The following is a 19,418-nucleotide window of genomic DNA, read 5'->3' as shown; positions in this document are numbered from 1 at the left end:
TGTGCGGTTAAGGCAGAGCTTACAGGAATGGGACAGGGACAGAGACAAAACTCATGGGGATGGGACAAATTTGTCCCCATGTTATTCTCTATTTCAAATGTTATGTATGCAGCTATAACAGTTCAGCGTATGCAATCTTGTTAACTGGTTTTGTTTCCAGTGGTAAGGACACTTTCATGGGTGTTTCAGTCTGCTGTTCCATTGGTTTGGCTCAAAGTGATGGCAGCTTTACTTTGCTTACTGTCACTCCTATGTGAGTATGACCTGAAGAAGGAATGGGTGACAAGGGAAAGCTTATTTTATTTTGTTGCCTGCACCCTGGAGATTATGTGTCTGCTGCTCTCTTACTTTTGCATCTCGTTTGTGGGTACAGGGCAACTTGTGCTTCAGCCTCAGAAAATTGAAGAGCGCCTGCATTGTTCAAAGTAATTTTTGATGGAATTTGCAGCTGTTCATCATATATTGTGTATAACTCTGAAAGATACATTTTGGAAAGGTGATGATGATAGAGCATTTCTGTTTCTTCACATCAACCCGGATATCAAAAGAAGTGGCAAATATTATAGGTGACTCACAGAAAGAGACCAACATTGTTCTGCAGAAACAGTGAGTATATTAACCTTAGTTAAAGGTACATGTTGCACTAATGTTTAGCACAAGCAATAAATCAGGGATACCAGCACTTTGACATATGGCTGTATTGTGTATCCATATGAAACCTAGGCACTATCAAATGTGATCCCCCCCCCCTCTTCCGGAGAATGCTGCAGAGCAGAAGGTAGGATGTTCCCCTAGAGGTCACTATGGTGATGGAAGGTGGTGGAGTTGCTTTAGCTAGGTGGATTTGGGAGATTGATACCGTTGTGCATGTTATGCACGTATGCTTGATAGTGTTTATGCAGCGAATGAGGTGGGATTGGAAGAAATAAAACTTTATTCCTTACTGTGAACACGAGGTCGTTGGTTGCCTGAACTCCCACTAGGACCTGTGAGGAGAAGGGCTATCCTATCCAGCATAATAAACGGGGCGGGGCGCTGAGATAGCAAGATGGCCACAGAAATTCGTCAGTTTTAAAAGCATTTAGTGCATTTTTTTTCCTGCGACCATGTTACAGTGGTAAAGGTAGTGCCTTAAAACCCCGTGGCCTACTGAGATTTAGCATGGCCCCAGCCTGCGCCCACCATCATAACCCTCTTTGTACATCCTGGTCCCGGATGCTTGAATCAAAGAGCTTAGCCGGTGTCCACACAGACTATGTGAGTGGGACCGGGGTTACATATAAAATAACAATTTGGGGGTACAACTCATGTATTAATCCCAAAACTAAAATAAGAAAAGTAATTTTTTTTCACTACTAGGGAAAAAGGGTTTCTCCAAATTGCTCTGCAACTCTTTTATTAGTTGTTCTTTATATGGAATAAGAAAAAAAAAAAAAAGCTAAGGTTTTTATTGTTTTGCACGCGGAGCTCAGAATATCCGTCACTTAAACTGTTCTTCCTCTCTGCCCTTTGTGCTAAATCTGTCCTGCAATTTGGAAAACAAGCCATTCTCCAGACTTGAGGTCCCCTTCACCTTCAAAAAACGGGAACGATCTCAGGCGGTGGGCGTGAAAAAAGCCGAAAGACTACAAGTCCCGGCATGCCGCGGGGGTCCCAGGCTGCTGAAAGTGAAAGTGCTGCGGCCGGTTCACCTTGAGGCGCGCGCGGTGCTGCAGGGCTGGCCCCCCGGGAGGCGGGCACGATGAACGGCGGGGACTATCTCGCGTCCGATGAGGAGATCCATCTGAAGAGAGGCCCCTCAGGTACCGGGGAGAAGGGAGGCAGTCCCTACAGGGCAGCAAGCTGCTGCCTCTTCGGCCCTTGTTCGGGTCAACTCGCAGAATTGCAAATCGGGGCCCTTGTAGATCTAGCAGGCCCTAGAATTCACGCAGTGGTTTTCTTCCTCAGCACAACACTGTATATTTATTCTGGTAGATCACTTCACTGAAATATTATATAATCTTTTGGAGACTTGAGCTTGCTGTAGAATTCTCCAGCAGCAGGATTGCTGACGTTCTAGCTGCAAGCATTGCTTCGGACGTTCCAATCTTCCCTCTGTGCTGAAATCGAGGGATTCCTTTACAAGCACTAAACATATTGCCGATTGTTGTTCTTATAAACTGTTGCTGAGTAAAGGGTTTCTATGTAAGTTTTCTTCCCGGCGGAAGGCCGTATGCAAATTTCCCTGTGCTAAAAGGACGTTAAGAACACATCAGATTTTAGTTTCGTTACCTACACCGGGCAGTTTCTGAAACGTAGATTTACATGCTAATTGAGTTCCCTTTAGCAACATGGCTCGGCTGTAGATTTTTCTAAGGAAAATCGAAAGCTCCTGATACCCAACCTAGGGGCTGATGTAATAAGCCATATACAGGCAGTCCCCGGGTTAAGAACCAGTTACGTTTTTAAAGCTATTCTTAAGTCAGATTGTATGTAACTCAGAACATGTAGATTTTAAGATTCTTGCTGCTTACCTCTACTATCAGCTGACAAAAGGGCCAACTGTCCCTAACAGTATGCTCTCTTAAGCATGCACAACCACACACTGTTCTTGATGTGGCCATGCATCATTCCTGAATCTGTACAGAAGTGTAGGAGTCGATGCCATTGGAAATACTGCTCGGTGAAATCAAATGAAGCCACAACTGCGTCCTTAAGTACGAGTCATACTTAAGTTGGGCATCTATAACTCGGGGATTGCCTGTATTAGAAGGGTACCCTTCAGTATTGCCAGATACTTTTATTTATAATCCTGCCCATTTATCTTGAAAATGCAGCCCAAAAACAGCCCAACTGAAAAGCTCTCAGCCCAATTTACTGTAATTCGGACAAGTCTTCATCGAGGGTGTTGCACTTAGTCCAGCGAGTTTCCACTTTTTTTATTCAGTACTTTTCTATTGGAATGAAAAAAGTGGAAACTTCCTGGACTAAGGCCTAGATTCACTAAGGCCACCGATCCGTGGCAGGCTGACTGATTCTCAACGCATCCTCATGCAATTGGGGGCGATCGGAGGCACTCTTCCCACCGACCAGACAGATCGCTGCAGAGCGATCCTGACACATGTACAGACCATCTCCTTTGCCTGTAGATGGTCTGTGCATGCTTACAGAGCTGGAAACTTTTTACTTCGCGAGCCTGTGGTTTTATCCCGCGGGTTAAAACCACAGGCTCGCAAAGTCGGGGCAGAGAGCAGGAGATGCAGTTTACTGAAGTCGGCAGAGAGCAGGGCAGCAAGTGCAGGAGAGTCGGGGCAGAGAACAGGGCAGTCGGAAAGGAAGTGAGTGACTGGTCCCCAGCAGTTGCTACTTTGTTGATCGGCCAGCTCAGTCGGTGTTCTTGATTTTAGTTAGTGAATCGCTTCCTTCCTACTTTGCATGCCATTTCCCCTCATTTGCATGCGTGGATCGAATCAGAGTATGATTGGCACAGAGGTTAGTGAATCAGGTTGGAGGAAAATCAAGTCGGTACACGATTGCAAACACGAATCTAGTCCAAGTGCATTTCCCTCAATGGAGACTTCCCCAACTTTGTTGAATGGGCTGAGAACTTCTCTTTTCTGTGTTTCTCTTTTGCACAATCTGCACATGCTGCCTATCTCTTTCCTTCATTGTGCAGCTCCTGGCCTGCCTGTCTCTGCTCTCTCTGAAATCACAATTCCTTGGCTGCCGGTCTTTCCCAATAGTGCAGCTCATGTGCTGCCTGGCTGTTGAGTGTTGACAATGTTAGAGCTAGGGTCAGTCCAGGAGAAGGCTAGGTTCTGATTATGATTGGCTTTGGGGAGAGGGCGGGCAAGGGCCGCCAATAGTGGGATACTGATAGTGTGGGAAACCCCGGACACATGACCCCACCCCATTCTGCCTCTAGCTCTGCCCTGTTCTGCCCCCAGCCTTGCCCCCACAAAGCTTCGCTTCTTCCGGATGAGCTCCAGCAATGTCTGGAGGGCCTGGAGCATGCACGGATGTGTGTGACATCATCTGTGTGTGCTCAGAGGCCCTCCAGCCGAAGTCGGAGTTCATTGGGGCTTTCCAAATCCCGGACAAATGCCAGATTTTGGAAAGTCCATCTGAGAGCCTGGACAGTGCTCTCAAAAGAAGACATGTTCAGGTTTTCCCAGAAGTCTGGTAAGCCTAGATACTGAGCACATGGTCTACATTAAGTGCTGATTTGATGAATGCCAAGCCAACTTGAGAATTAGCGTGCAATAATGCAGCCTAATTTAAAGCATAAAAATCTGAAACTAGCCCCAAAAAACACAACCGTCAGCTATTCAAAATTTCCTGCAGCCAGCATTCCAAAGCAGAACAATTGGGCGAGAAAACTGCAGACCTGGCAACTATGGTACGCTGCAAAAAGCTTGTTTTTTTTCTCTCTCTTGATGTACTAAACAAAAAGTATGCAAATTATGTTGGCGTTAAAAATGTGAAGGCTCAAATGGTGTGTCAGAATGGTCATATATGAGGAATACTATTTTTTGCAGATGATGTATTGTTTACTTTAACTGACACCATTGCTTCTTTGTTAACATTCCTGCAGAGACCAAGTTTCTTTAAAATTTGATATCCCGCTTGATTAATGTCTAAGCAGTGTACATTACTATAAAAAATTTTTAATTCATATGGGGTGTCACAAACTGGTACACAAACTAGAACAAAACAATGTTATACATGAGGTGAGGGGGGAAATATAATGATTAATAGGACAGATACAAAAAGGGAGAGTATATTAGGAAGGGAAAATCTCTAGATTCCAAGTAAATATGACCGAGTCCGAGATATTAGATTTAAATCTATATCCTCAAAATAGGGAAGCTATTCGGTGCAATTGCTCTTTCCTGTAGTTGAAATCTTTTGGGCTGGTGAGGGTATCAATGTGAATTCCATTGACTTTGAACATAAGGATACTACTGGCCAGACTTTACAGTAGGTATCCTGCAAACAACGGGATGGTTGGATACGCAAAATACCCTTAAATTTGGGTGATAGGCGCCTATCAAATTCTATAAAAGATAGGCACCTATCACATGGTGCCTAACACCCAAGTGGGCGTTTCTACGGGTGGAGCTTGACTTGGGTGCCGTTAATGATTCTCCCAAAACTTAGGTGCCTGAAATGTAGGCCTTTAAAACCCTCGCTTTTATTTCCAGTGCCTAAATTTTTACATAGGTGCCACTAGGTGCAATTCTGTGAACAGCGCCTAAGCGGGATTGATACGCTGCTGACACCAGTTTTCTAGGCTCCGTGTACAGCAGGCTCTTTGGCTAGACTCCTTATTTATATATCCATATGGCTGTTGTACTGCATTTAAGGTGTGGCTTCTTGGAATGTTGGTTTAATTTATGTTTATCGTTTTTGGTCAACTATTATAGATTTGGCATTTGTGTTCTGTTTGTGTGACTGAGGTATTCTGTTAGCATGATTTTTCTGTGTAAAGCGGGGAGAATTCATCAAATGTTTCCACAGTCGGAAGGAGATAAGCGAAAAGGAACTGTGGAGGCGATGATCTTGATAACTAGGTTGGTTTTTTTTTTAAAATTAAAAATCTTCACAGGTAAAAGCGATGCATATGCTTGTCACATCCAAATAATACACAGTATATAGTCTGTGGTGTGGACCCAACACAGTTCGTGTTTCAGTATAAACAACCTTCATCTGGGGTCTGTGTTGGTTGAACCACAAAAGTTAGACGTGTTAAAAAGCATGCAAAATACTGTGTAAAGAAATCAAAGTGCAGGCTGCACCTAATCTTTCCATATTGAGCAGAAAGTTTTCACAATCTCATGTGTTCATAGCTGCTGCTTGAAACCATTCAAGCTGTTTGTCTTAATTTCTGTCTCACTAATCTTTCAGGTCTGGGCTTTAATATTGTTGGTGGGACGGATCAGCAGTATATATGTAATGACAGCGGGATCTACGTCAGTAGGATAAAAGATGATGGAGCAGCTGCTCTCGATGGCCGACTGCAGGAAGGAGACAAAATTATAGCGGTAAAGTATCACGTTGGCTTTCCTGAGGGTTGTTTCCCACTCCATGCTTATGGCAAGGGACATGATTCATGTCATTTAGGATCTGTTTCTCCATTAAAGAAAATGCTGTGCTTTATCAGAAGTCTGTACAGTAAAAGCAAAACTTGATTATAAAGCAGCACTAGGCGAGTGCCTTGCTCTGTTAACCAGAATCTTCAGGTTAGTAACTCAGGTTACCTTGATATGGTTCAGCGGTTATATATGTGTGCAATCATGGCATGCTGAAAACAAGTCTATTCTGAGCTGAGGTCCTTGTAATGTTTGGATGTTATGTTGCTGGGACTGAAGGCACAAAAAATGCAATTCTGCAAGCTCTTAAAATGGGAGAATCCAAGCTTCAAAGGTAGAAGAAAGTTTAGGAAAAAAAAGAAAAGTGCATATATTTCATCCCGTAGTGTTAATATGAATATCAATCAAAACCCAATTTCAAATAAGCCACACTCCTTTATAAAATTCAAGAAGCAGTCTGTCACCTCACCCTTCAGCCTCAAAATGCTTTCATTTGCTGCGATGTGTCAGTTGGTTGGAAATTTGATAAAACTAAATGGAAAAAAACTCTTAAGCAAATTGGTTCCTCAAATGTTTCCCTAGGCATTAATCTATAACTTTTTTTTTTTTGCAGTCTATTTTCAATGAAGAAACCTGGCCATATACTACTACTACTTATCCTTTTTATAGCACTGAAAGGCATGCTTACCACTGTGCGTTCAACATGTAAAAGACAGTCCCTGCTCAGAAGACCTTACAGTCTAATTAGGACAGACGGAACAAATGGGATAGGTAGGGGTTAGGAGTTTCTCGCAGAGAGAATGATAGGTATCTAACGGTGAGTGGAAGTTAGAAGTTGAAAGCCTCGAAAAAGTGGGCTTTTAGCTTGGATTTGAATACTGCTGGCGAAGGAGCTTGATGTATTGACTCAGTCAGTCTGTTCCAGGCATACGGTGCGGCAAGATAGAAGGGACAGAGTCTGGATTTGACAGGGGAGGAGAAGGGTATGAATAAGAGGGACTTGCCTAATGAATGGAGTTCATGGTGGGGAGCACTGAGGAGAGGGGTAATGTGCCTATGGCGGCTTTAGTGGAATATAAGTCCTACGACAGAATTTTGAATTGATTGAAGGGGAGAAAGATGGTTGAGTGAAGCACCTGAGAGAAGCAAGTTGCATTAATTTAAGCAAGAGGTGATGAGTGTGTGGATAAGGGTTTTAGTAGCTAATGAAGGCTTCCTTGCATCCTTTGAAACATGATGGAAAGTTGAATCCTTTACTCCAGAAAATGTACATGGATGACCTGGGAAGAAAAGGGTACATCAAGGAAGACAAACAAATTGCAGACAGACTAAATTCCTTCTTTGCGTCTGTCTTTACGAAGGAGGACACCACAATAATACCAGGAGCAGTGAAAATGTTCAAATGAGTAATAGAGGACAGCCTCACCAAAGTAGAAGTGGACTTGGACCAGATATACTACCAGATCGACAATCTTAAAAGCGACAAATTCCCTGGACCTGATGGAATTCACCCGAGAGTCTTAAAAGAACTGAAAGTTGAAATCGGAGAGCTTTTGCAAAAACTTGCCAACCTGTCAATTAGAACTGGACAGATACCGGACGATTGGAAGATAGTGAACGTCACGCCAATTTTCAAAAAAAGGATCAAGAGGAGAACCGGACAACTACAGACCTGTGAGTCTTATGTCTGTCCCTGGAAAGATGGTTGAAGCACTGATTAAAGATAGCATAGTCTGGCACTTGGATACACACGACCTGATGAGAGCCAGTCAATATGGCTTCAGGAAAGGGAAATCATGTTTGACGAATTTACTTCAATTTTTTGAGACCGTGAACAAACAAATTGATAGTGGAGAACCGGTGGACATAATATACTTGGACTTCCAGAAAGCGTTCGACAAGGTTCCACATGAAAGACTTCTCAGGAAACTACAAAGCCATAGAAAAGAGGGAGATATACTAAGATTGATAGGCAAATGGCCGGAGAACAGAGAGTGGGCATAAATGGGAAGTTCTCAGACTGGGAGAAAGTGACTAGCGGTGTGCCCCATGGCTCGGTACTTGGGCCCATCTTATTTAATATTTTCATCAGTAACCTAGAAGAAGGAACATCCAGTGAGATCATCAAGTTTGCAGACGACACAAAGCTATGCCGGGCAATCAGATCGTAGAAGGATAGCGAGGAACTCCAGAATGACTTGTGTCAATTAGAGAAATGGCAGATGAATTTTAATGTGGAAAAGTGCAAAGTAATGCATTTAGGCAGAAAGAACAAGGAACACGAGTATAGAATGTCAGGTGCAATTCTGGGTAAGAGCGAACAAGAAAAGGACCTTGAAACTGTCGGCACCATATGCGGCAGCGGCAAAGAAAGCAGATAGAATGTTAGGCATGATAAAGAAAGGAATCACGAGTAGATCGGAGAAAGTTATAATGCTGCTTTATAGGGCAATGGTCAGACCACACTTGGAATACTGTGTCCAACATTGGTCTCCCAACCTAAAGAAGGATATAAAACTGCTGGAGAGGGTGCAGAGACGAGCAACGAAGCTAATAAAAGGTATGGAGACCTTGGAATACGAGGAACGACTTAAGAGACTGGGATTGTTCTCCCTTGAGAAAAGGAGACTGCGAGGGGATATGATCGAGACTTTCAAAATACTGAAAGGAATCGACAAAATAGAGCAGGAAAAAAATTATTTACAATGTCCAATGTGACACGGACAAGAGGACATGGACTGAAGCTAAGAGGGGACAAGTCCAGGACAAATATCAGGAAGTTCTGCTTCACACAACGAGTAGTGGACACCTGGAATGCTCTCCCAGAGGAGGTTATTGCGGAATCCACCGTTCTAGGATTTAAAAGCAAATTAGATGCACATCTCCTTACGAGAGGAATAGAGAGATATGGGTGACTAAAATTACGTCAGGTGTATACCTGGCTGGGCCTCCGCGTGTGCGGATCACCGGACTTGATGGACCGAAGGTCTGATCTGGAGATGGCAGTTCTTATGTTCTTAGGAAAATGTTAATTCCCAATCTGTTGGGCTCCAAAACGAAGGTGACCGTGGTAATCTTTTTAGATATGATAGGTAAAGGTGAGCTCTGGTTGCAATAGGGCTTGAACTGTTGGAGTAAGCCCAAAACTCCCCAAAGTTTGTTTCATAAAGAGTCTGTAGTCCTCTTTAAAAAGATAAATAGCCATTCACTATTAACAAGCTCCATAGCATTTATGATTTTATTAACCTCTTCCACGTTCCCTCGGTCTTTCCCAAGTTGAGAATACTAACCTCTTTAGCTTTTTTCATAAGGGAGCTCCTCCTTATCCTGTAACATTTTTGTTACCTTTCTCTGAACTGTTTCTAGTTCTGCCGTATGTTTTTTGAGATGGGGTACATAACATTCTTAAGCTGCAGACATACCATCAATTTGCATGGAGTATTGGTTTTCTTTTTCTTTTGCCTTCAGTGAATCCTCATTCTCCAGCTCTACAGTCCTGCTTTTTTTTTGGTTTACTTTTTCCTTGGTGCAGTCTGCCTGCTCAATCAAACTGCATCTAACCTAACGGCTCAGAGCTAGGAATTCGCCTAACCCATTAAAGGCCTTGGCAGAACTGCTCTGAATTTAATTGGCTGAGCAGCTTCTGCCTGCTCAATTAAAATTCAGAGCAGAGCTGCCAGGGCCTATAGGGGGATGGGTAAATCCCTAGCCCTACAGATTTGTTGTAATGTAGTTTGGTTGAACAGGCTTCATATTCAACCAGTGAAACTGCATCAAGCAAAAGGGGCTGGGAGAACACAGGTTTGGGGATTCTCTCAGCCCCCTGAAAGCCCTGGCAGCACTGCTTTGAATCTGATTAGTTGAGCAGCTTCTGCCTGCTGCCCACTTAACCAATCAAATTCAAAGCAGTGCTGCCAGGGCCTTCAGGGGGCTGGGTAAATCCCTAGCCTTAAGAGTCCTGCTTTTTGATGTTTGATGCAGTTTGATTGGTTGAACAGGCTCTCTGCTCAACCAATAAAACTGCATCAAGTAAAAAAACAAACAAAAAAACCATGGCTATAGAGGTGGTTGTTCATTCGGTCCCTTGAAAGCTTTAACTGCACTGCTCTGCAGCTAGAAGGAGTGAGCTGGCAGGAACGCAGGAAAGAGGTAACCAACTGTATGAGGCAGGAAAGTAAAGGGGTTCTCTGAAAATTGAGGGCTGGCAAAGTGCAGAATAGCATCAATGGGACGTTATCCAGCCATTCTGAGGAAGGTAAAGAACAGCCTGAGCCTGTGTTTCTCTTGGTTTCTTTGGCTCAGTGTTGTTGAAGAGGAGTGTTTGTCAGATATGTTTTCTATGTACACTCATGTCCAATTCATTAAATAAATACAGAAAAACCTTGGTTTGCGAGCATAATTAGTTCCAGAAGCATGCTTGTAATCCAAAGCACTCGTATGTCAAAATGAATTTTCCCATAGGAAATAATGGAAACTCAGATGATTCATTCCACAACCCAAAAACTTTAATACATGGTTTTACAAAGGGAAGGTCCTGCCAATCAAATCTGATCAGCTTCTTTGACTGGGTAACAAGAAAGCTGGATATAGGGGAGTCCCTGGACGTCGTGTACTTGGACTTCAGCAAAGTGTTTGATAGTGTCCCACACCGCAGGTTATTGAGCAAGATGGGTTCGATGGGACTGGGTGAAACATTAACCGCATAGGTTAGGGACTGGTTTAGAGGTAGACTTCAGAGGGTAGTGGTAAACGGTACCCTCTCCGATACGACGGAGGTGATCAACAGAGTGCCGCAGGGCTCGGTCTTGGGCCTGATCCTATTTAACATCTTCGTAAGAGACTTGGCAGAGGGGCTTCGAGGTAAAATTACATTATTCGCCGATGACGCCAAACTATGCAACATGGTAGGCAACTGCACAACAGATGAAAGCACAGTGCCTGACAAAAGCTCAATGCCCGACAGTATGATGCAGGACCTACTCCTGCTGGAGCATTGGTCAAAGACTTGGCAACTAAGTTTCAATGCCAAAAAATGCAAGGTTATGCACCTTTGCGGCAAAAATCCATGCAGGACTTACACCCTAAATGGTGAGATCCTAGCAAGGACTGTAGCAGAACGTGACTTGGGAGTGATCATTAGCAAAGACATGAAGACTGCCAATCAAGTGGAGAAAGCTTCATCCAGGGCTAGACAAATCATGGGCTGTATCCGTAGAAGTTTCGTCAGCTGTAAGCCCGAGGTCATAATGCCGTTGTACAGATCCATGATGAGACCCCATCTGGAATACTGTGTACAATTCTGGAGGCTGCATTATCAAGAAGATGTGCAGAGAGTTGAGTCGGTTCAGCGAATGGCCACCAGGATGGTCTCAGGACTCAAGGATTTCCCGTATGAGGAACAACTGGGTAAGTTGCAGCTGTACTCGCTCGAGGAACGCAGAGAGAGGGGAGACATGATCGAGACGTTCAAATATGTCACAGGCCATATCGAGGTGGAAGAGGATCTCTTTTTCCTTAAAGGACCCATGGCAACAAAAGGGCATCCGTTGAAAATCAGGGGTGGGAAATTTCATGGCAACACCAGAAAATATTTCTTCACCGAAAGGGTGGTTGATCGCTGGAATAATCTTCCACAACAGGTAATTGAGGCAAGCAGCGTGCCAGATTTTAAGAAAAAATGGAATTGGCATGTGGGATCTCTTCATGGAGGTAGTTAACGGGGTGAGCCATTAGTGTGGGCAGACTAGATGGGCCATGGCCCTTTTCTGCCGTCATGTTCTATGTTTCTATACGTACTTGTTTTGCAAGACCTCGCTCATTTAGAACAGTCGCTACACTCCCGCAGCGTCAGAGAGAGAAGAACCATCGGCTCAGTTGTGATGATGTGACACGTGTATACTGTATGTACTTGTATTGAAAGACATTGCTTGTATAGCAAGTTAAAATTTAATAAAATTTTTTGCTTGTCTTGCAAAACACTTACAAACCAAGGTTTTACTGTATCTTACTTCCGCTGGCAGTTCTTCCTCTGTGTCTGTAGGAGAATCACCTGGAGGAATCCAAATGCTCTGTAGTGCCCTTGTGAACTCTGACCAGGGTTGAAAACAAAGGACAGGGAAAGCCCAGGCTTAGGAAGATTGTCCTCATTAAAGAATTCCAAATTGGTGAAAAAAGCTTTGTTTCTAGTGCAACAGGAATATAAGTCTTGACCAACGTGTATTTACTCTCCTTTACTACGAAGTTTCTAGAGAGCCTAATTTACATATTTTTCTGCTTCTCCTCTCACTCTGGGCTCTGCTTCATTTCCTCAGTTTTACTCTGTCTTCTTCCACCCTCCCGCTGCCTGTCAGGGAGTCCGGAGTCTATACAAGGCCTGGCACTGGTGCTAGCTTAAATGACACAGAGCCTTCAAGTCTTTCCGCTTGTGAGGCCCTGTTGCTACCACCCCTCTGAAGCAAATGTGTCAAAGTGGATGGAGCTGACAGGACCTTCCCGAGCACGTGAACATGAAGGCTCTTCAATGAAGTTAGTGCTGGTGCCAGGCCTTGTGTGGACTCCAGATTTCGGGTCAGGCAGTGGTAGGGTGGCAGAAGAAGGAAGGTTAGAGGAGGAGAAACGCTGGTCTTGCTGGGATGGGGGTGGGGTGGAAGGAGAGAGGGAGCAATGTTGGACTGAGGGATGTGGGGAAATGGAGAGAGTTGGTAAGGCTGGCTGGATGGATGTGGAGAAATGCTGGATATGGATGGAGGAGAAGGTGAGAAGGGATATGCTTCTTATGGGATGCAGAGGAAGGGAGAAAGAGGAGGAAATGCACATGGATGGAGAAGAGGGAAGATAGAAACAAAAAACTTGTGGAGAGTTGATGTCCAAGATGAAGGCTTTATTAAAACAAATAAATAATCCACATAAAAACATCTGGGGCCTGAACCACTGAAAACATGGACCCAACACGGTCTGTGTTTCAACACAACTGTCTTCTTCAGGGGTCCCTATTAGTCCTATAAACAGGCTTGTGGATTAATTACAACGGAAATCTCTGCGCTTGGAATACAAACTCGAAGCGAAAGTGGGATGGATAAAGTGGAATGGAAGGAAATTGAGAGGAGATGCACATGGCTGGAAGGGAAGAGGGGAAAAGATGCATGTAGAAGGAAGAAGGGAGGGGCATGAACTTGGGACACAGGAGGGAGGGAATAGAAAGGGAGAATTGTTGGGCATGAGTGTGTGAGTGAGAGGGGAAGAGATGGTGCACATTACATTACATTAGTGACTTTTATTCCGCCATTACCTTGCGGTTCAAGGTGAATTACATAAGAGGTTATCTGGACATTTCCAGAGGTGTTACAGAGTTGAACGGGTTACTTTGGAGGATTGAAATGCTTCCTGCGGGGAAAGGAAGAAAGAGGAAAATTGTTGGGCATAGAGAGAGAGAGAGGGAAGAGAGAGATAGAGATGCATGGGGAAGAGAAGGATGAAAAGGAAAAATGTTGGATTTGGTCGTGGAGAGGGGAACAGTAGGACAGATTGAAAGGGATGCAAGGGAGAGGAGTGTTGGAGAGAGAGAGAGATGTGGCATGTCCTGGAGAGGGGTGATAGAAGGAGAAATATTGGGCATGGGGCTGGTGGGCAGTGGTGAAAGATACTGCACATGATCCGGGGGATGAGAGAGGGAGAAATGTTGGATGTGGCAGTAGAGGGGTGGGAGAGATGCACCTTGGATTTCTCAATCTCTCTCTCTTCTCCCTGCATGTCTCCCTCTCCTCCACCATATGAAGGATTTCTTCCTCTCTCCTTTCTACCCCCCTGAGCAGCATGTTTCCTCCTCTCCCACCTGTGCCCCTGTGTAGCAGCTTTCCATCCCTCCCTCCCACTGTGAAACCTGACAAACCTCCAAGGCCCCCTAAAGCAGCAGCAGGGACAGCGCTTTGAAAGGGCTGCTTCGTGACCTTCTTTGCTAGGGCTTCCCTCTGCCGCATCACCGATGATGTCATCAGTGACACGGCAGGGGGAAGGCCGCGAAGCAGCATGTTCACAGCGCTGCTGCTGTTTTAGGAGTCCTTGGATATATGTCTGGTCACACCAGGGTGAGGGTCGCTGAATCGGTGAGTCCAATTTTTCTTGGACAACGAATCGATTCGAAGTGAGTCAGCACTGGATAATTCAGATCACCTAATATTGTTGTAGTTCTACTTTTTAGCAACACATCTAATTTCATCATTTTACAATTCTCATAGCCTGGTGAAACGGATGGTACCATAGTGCCACTGCTATACTTTTCTTATATATAGAATTTCTAGCCATAGTGATTCTAGATTGCAGTTTATTTTCTGTAGAACTTATAGGTACCCCACCAGTAGCTTAATCATCTCTGTCATTTTAGTGTGTTTTGTAACTGATATCACAGTGTCTCATTGGTTATCCAATGTTTAAAGAACTTGACTATTTTCAAAAATGTAAATTTCCATTTCCCTCTACCACCAACTCCCACTGTATTTCCCTTTTAATTTTTGGAAACCATGTTGAGATCTGTATTTATAGAGAAGATGCGGTATATAAGCTTTTAAGGTTTAGTTTAGAATAAAAAACGTAATGAGTCTCTGAAATGACTAGTATGTCTAACAATTTTTAAAGTAATTATGAAGTTCTAGTACATTTTTTCAGTTATAGCACCCTAGCTTTGGAACAATTTACCAATTTTCTTATGTGGTGAATCCTCATTAGAAAAATTTAAAAGTTCATTAAAATGTCACTTGTATAAAGACACATTTGAGACATAGATAGGACAACTCATCTATTAATCCTTATGCTCAAATACTTAATCTTAATCAGACCTTATGTATAGGTCACAATCTCCCCTACCCTCTCCTTTAGGCTTAGCCATATTTTTAAAATTATTCTTCATTACCCTCCAGATGTTTTTTTTCTCTAAATGTACCTTTATCGTTAAAAAGATTGTAGTTCACCCCTTTCCTTTTGTATTGATAATTATTTGTATGTATACATTGTACGTTTATTTGTATAAAATTGTTTTATTTTTGTCTCCCAATTTTAAATTGTCATTTGCATTGAAGTACTTGACATTGCGTGTACAACAAACTTTTAATAAACTTAACTGCCAGTTCCTCCGTATTCACAAAACTAGCTGAGCTCTGTGTACTAAGGGATACCTAGCCACATTGCTTGATTTACTGGAGGGAGGCCGGCTGGTTGAAGCTCAACTGGGTGCAGTGGAGAAGGGGGCAAGTACCTTTGAAATTGCCTGCTGTGCATAGAAGGCTAATGGTTTTGACACTTGCTCCTTTTTACTAGGTCAACGGTCAGGTGCTGAAGAACCTCCTGCACAGTGATGTGGTGGACCTGTTCAGAAAGGCAGGCGAGGATGTCAGGTTAAATGTTCAACATAAAGTGAGTACTGGCTGCCTTTGAGGAGCTTTTGTGCACTGCCACTCTTGGTGCCCGCAGCTCGTCCAACTTTGGTAAAGTTTTGAATGTAGTTTCTTCAAGAGATTCTCTATCCTGACTGCTTTGGTTTCAACTAAGCTAAACTAACTTGAATGTATGCCCTCACTTCTAGAGCTCCTGCCCTCCTCACTCATACTCTTTCCTCTTCGTTTCATCCTGGCTGCCGCCTTTTGCAGTATATTTTAATTCTACTGCTGTAGTATCTGGTAGACGTGATGTCTCGTGGTCCAGCAGGATTGATTCTGTTTCATATGTCAACACTTCTTTGAAGAATTATAAGTGAGACCATGGTGTTGATTAAACACTTTTAATAAAAGGTGAGAGCATTTCAGAGCCCCTCCCTTATCAATTAAAGGGAAGATGAGTAGTATCTGGCTAGGGAGATTAACGCATGTGTAGTATGAACAGGCACGATTTTTGTGAATTGCAATAAAGGTGAATCACGTCATTTTCTTTGAGATCATGCCATCATGCCCTACTTCTTTTGGCCCTTGGGAAACTTGGCAGGCAGATGCTACAGGATTGGTAGAGGTGCTATTTGAAAGTGTCCAGATCCAGCCTAATTATGCTTCTTTCCTTGCAGGTCCAAACTCAGCAGAATGGCCCACTAGGTCACAAGGGGGATGGAGAACCTGGAGGCCTCTCGCTGAGCACGATTTTGGTTCCACTGCTATTAGCTGGTGCAGCTGCTACTGTATGGCTGATCATGAAATACCGGCATCGGCACTGAAAATGTTCTTTAAAGAGAGATGAAGATATATGCAATCTAGGCAGAAAAATCGAAGTTTTACCCTGGACTGAAACTTCTAAGGACTTGTAGAAGTTATAATGGCACTGTTTTTGTTCATTACATTTCCCTCGGGCTGCAGGCGGGGTCGAGGAAGAGAGGGTGGATCGTGTGCACCTCACAGATGTGTGCCCCTTGCCTTGATATTCTTGTCTTACTTGCCCAGAAACTTGAATGCTTTTTTGTGTTCAGTAACCTGTAGTGTTAAAAACTAAGTTTCTTGTACAATCCCGCTGTATTCCTGGACAAGTGGGTTGTGAGCCTATCCTTGCCAGACAGGCTTATAGGGAGACATAAATATTCATAGTATTTAGCTCCTCCCCTCTCATCTCAGCACCGCCTCCCAGAGAATCAGTTTTAACCTATAAGCCAAACAGAGGGAGCATAACTTTTCTGCTCATATTTATTTTTCTTTAAGTATTTTTTTCATGCTTTTTTGCAGTATTTGCCACAGTGCTTCAGGTTCCCTGCGTGTCTTGGGCTGCGGGAAATCACAGACTTTTGGAAAGTCTGCTTCCAGCAGGGTCGACTGACAGTATGCCCCCTTGACAGCCTGCTCCTTCGTTCTGGGGCTCAGGGATCCATCCCTTGGGAGCTAGCTCGCCCCAGGTTTGTCCACTAGTGGGTGGACGCAGGCTGTGTGGCTCGAAGGTGTGACCGGGATTGGAGCCAACTGCGTCCTATGCATATTTGCTTCAGCACTAGTCCAGTGGTTGTTCCTGGTCATTGGTTTCAAGCCAGGGGTGCAATCAGAAGAGTCAGAGTCCAGTGCACAGACTTGATGAGGCAGAAGATCTCCCTGTAAGCTGTTCCAGCTACCTTTCCTGCAATCTTTCAGCACCATGTGGCACACACAGTAAGTACTGAGTTGATGGGCTGTGTTGGATTTTTGGGGGTGAGCTCTAGTTCTCCCCCCTAAAATCCTGAAATTGCTGTGTTTTGGGGGTTCCTGTGTTTTTTCCCAGGCTGCTTTTTTAAGATTTTATATTGCACTGGGGCCATCTTGGGGTTTTTTCCTGATTTGAATTTGATTTTGTAACCTTCCAAGTATCTTTATTTTTAAAAGATAACTACTCAGTTGGCCTCCCCAGGGCAGGATCCTTCAGATTCATGCCCCATTTGCCACAGATGGCTGTCCGGTGAGTGGCTATGTTCCATGTGTGCTGCAGCACAAGAGGGGGGCAAAATTTCATCAGCCCAGGTTCCCTCAACCTCAGATTGGGGATCCTATAACCTGGAGGCACTCAGTCAAAAGCAGCCCCTGAGGACAACATCCTAAAAGATGTTCAAGTCCATTGGCTGGGCTTTGTCCTTAAGTACCTTTTTGATTCGGTTGCAGCGGTGCTTCGGATGACTGCCACCTCTTTTGTGGCTAGAACTTGACTTTCTAGTTTCGCCATGACTCTGACACCAGGATCTCACCTTCTTAATTTCAGGGGTGGATTACATAGCGGAGGCAAGCACCTAGCTGAGGCACAGAATGGAGGGAGGAAGAGGGGCATTTTGGGAATCGAGAAAGGGGGAGAACAAATTTCGGACAAATGATAGGAGGGAGGGGGCATGAACTTGGGACATAGAATGAAGGGAAGGAGAGAGGGGATCATGAGCCATAGAATGGAGAGAGTGAGGGAAAGCGATGGTGAGGTGAGGGAGGGAATAGAATGGGAGAATTGGGCGTCTTGAGAGAGGGAAAGAGAGATTGTGCATATAAGGAGATGAAGAAAGAGGAGAATTGGGCGGAGAGGGAGGGAGAAAGAATTATTGGACATATTGTGGGAGAAGAGTGAGGTAGAGATGCATGGGGAAGAGAGAGATGTCGGAAAACTGGAATGGGAAGGAGAGAGAGAGATGCCAGACCACAGGGAGGAGAGGAGAGAGATGTGTTAGACCTCGGGAAGCGGGAGGGAAAGAGAGATGTTAGACCTCGGGAAGAGGGAGGGAAGGAGAGAGATTCCAGGCTATGTGAAGGAGAGGAGAAAGATGCCAGACCATATGAGTGGGAAGGGGGAAAACAGAGTTATCTGACCATGAGAGAGGGATGAGATGGTGCACAGGGGTGGAGGGGAAGGGGGGACAGGGAGGAGATGGTGCATAGCAATGGGTGCGGCAGGGAAGAGATAAGAAGAAATGCTTCTTATGGATAGATGGGAATAGGGGAGGAGAAAGAGGGAGGAGATGGTTCACATGGATAGATGGGAAGAGAAGCTTCCTTGTCACCCTCGTCTGCTCATGCAGAGTCCAATTGTGCTTCAGGATCTGGATTGCCTGGCTATTGAGTGCAAGGTCTTAGCAAAGGCTACTTGTCAGTGGTGATTTCTACCCTTCTCCACAGCAAGTGAAAGGTCCACACTGTTGGCATAAGCAAAGGTGTGGAGATGTTATCAGGCCTGGTGCGTTCAGAGACAGGAGGATCCTTCAGTTCTGTCCATTCCCAGAATTCTGGAGTTTCTCCGGGTTGGTTTGGGGGAAGGGCTGGCGGTTGCTTCCCTTCGGGTTCAGCTGGCTGATCTCTCCTGTCTTGGACCAAAGCCCCTGAGGGGCTCTTTGATTTTTTTATCCAGACGTCATCCGATTTCTGAGAGGCACACTCCAGCTACGGTCTCCGCTTTGGGCACCTGTCTGATGTGGGATCTTAACCTGGTTCTCTGATCTCTGGCTCGTCCTCCTTATGAGCTGACCATCAAGACAGTTTTCTTGGTGGCCATTACTTTGGCCCACAGGGTTTCTGAGCTTCAGGCTCTGTCTTGCCGGGATCCTTTCCTCTGGATTACAGACTCCGGTATCTCCTTGCGCTCTGTTCCATCCTTCCTGCTTAAGGTAGTTTCGGCCTTTCACGTTAACCAAGAGGTAAAGCTTCCAACTGTTTGTGCCCTCCAGTTTGAGAGACGGGATTGGGTACTGCGGTCCCTGGATGTGTTCAGAACTCTGTTGCGGTACCTGGAGGTCACGAATGAGTTCCGGATCTGTTTATCCTGGTGGGTCCTGCCTGCTGGGCTGGCTGGCTTCCATCTCCAGATGGATTTGCATGGCTATTTTGTCTGTCTCTATTGCAGTGGGGAAGAAACCCCCTCTCTTGGTGAGGGCTCATTCTACCAGAG

The 19,418-nt window shown here is 44.6% G+C and overlaps 1 protein-coding gene across 1 annotated transcript; it reads left to right on the top strand.

Moving 5' to 3' along the window:
• Window positions 1–1,543: 1,543 nt before the first annotated feature.
• Window positions 1,544–17,988, top strand: SYNJ2BP (synaptojanin 2 binding protein). Its single transcript, XM_033951071.1, has 4 exons — window positions 1,544–1,802; window positions 5,887–6,023; window positions 15,381–15,476; window positions 16,117–17,988. The coding sequence occupies exons 1-4, from the start codon at window positions 1,742–1,744 to the stop codon at window positions 16,261–16,263; spliced, it is 441 nt and encodes a 146-aa protein (XP_033806962.1). The 5' UTR covers window positions 1,544–1,741; the 3' UTR covers window positions 16,264–17,988.
• The last annotated feature ends 1,430 nt before the right edge of the window (window positions 17,989–19,418 follow it).

This window comes from Geotrypetes seraphini, chromosome 7 (assembly GCF_902459505.1).
Source record: "Geotrypetes seraphini chromosome 7, aGeoSer1.1, whole genome shotgun sequence".
NCBI classification, from domain to species: Eukaryota; Metazoa; Chordata; class Amphibia; order Gymnophiona; family Dermophiidae; genus Geotrypetes; species Geotrypetes seraphini.
This window is presented reverse-complemented; position numbering and strand designations above follow the sequence as displayed.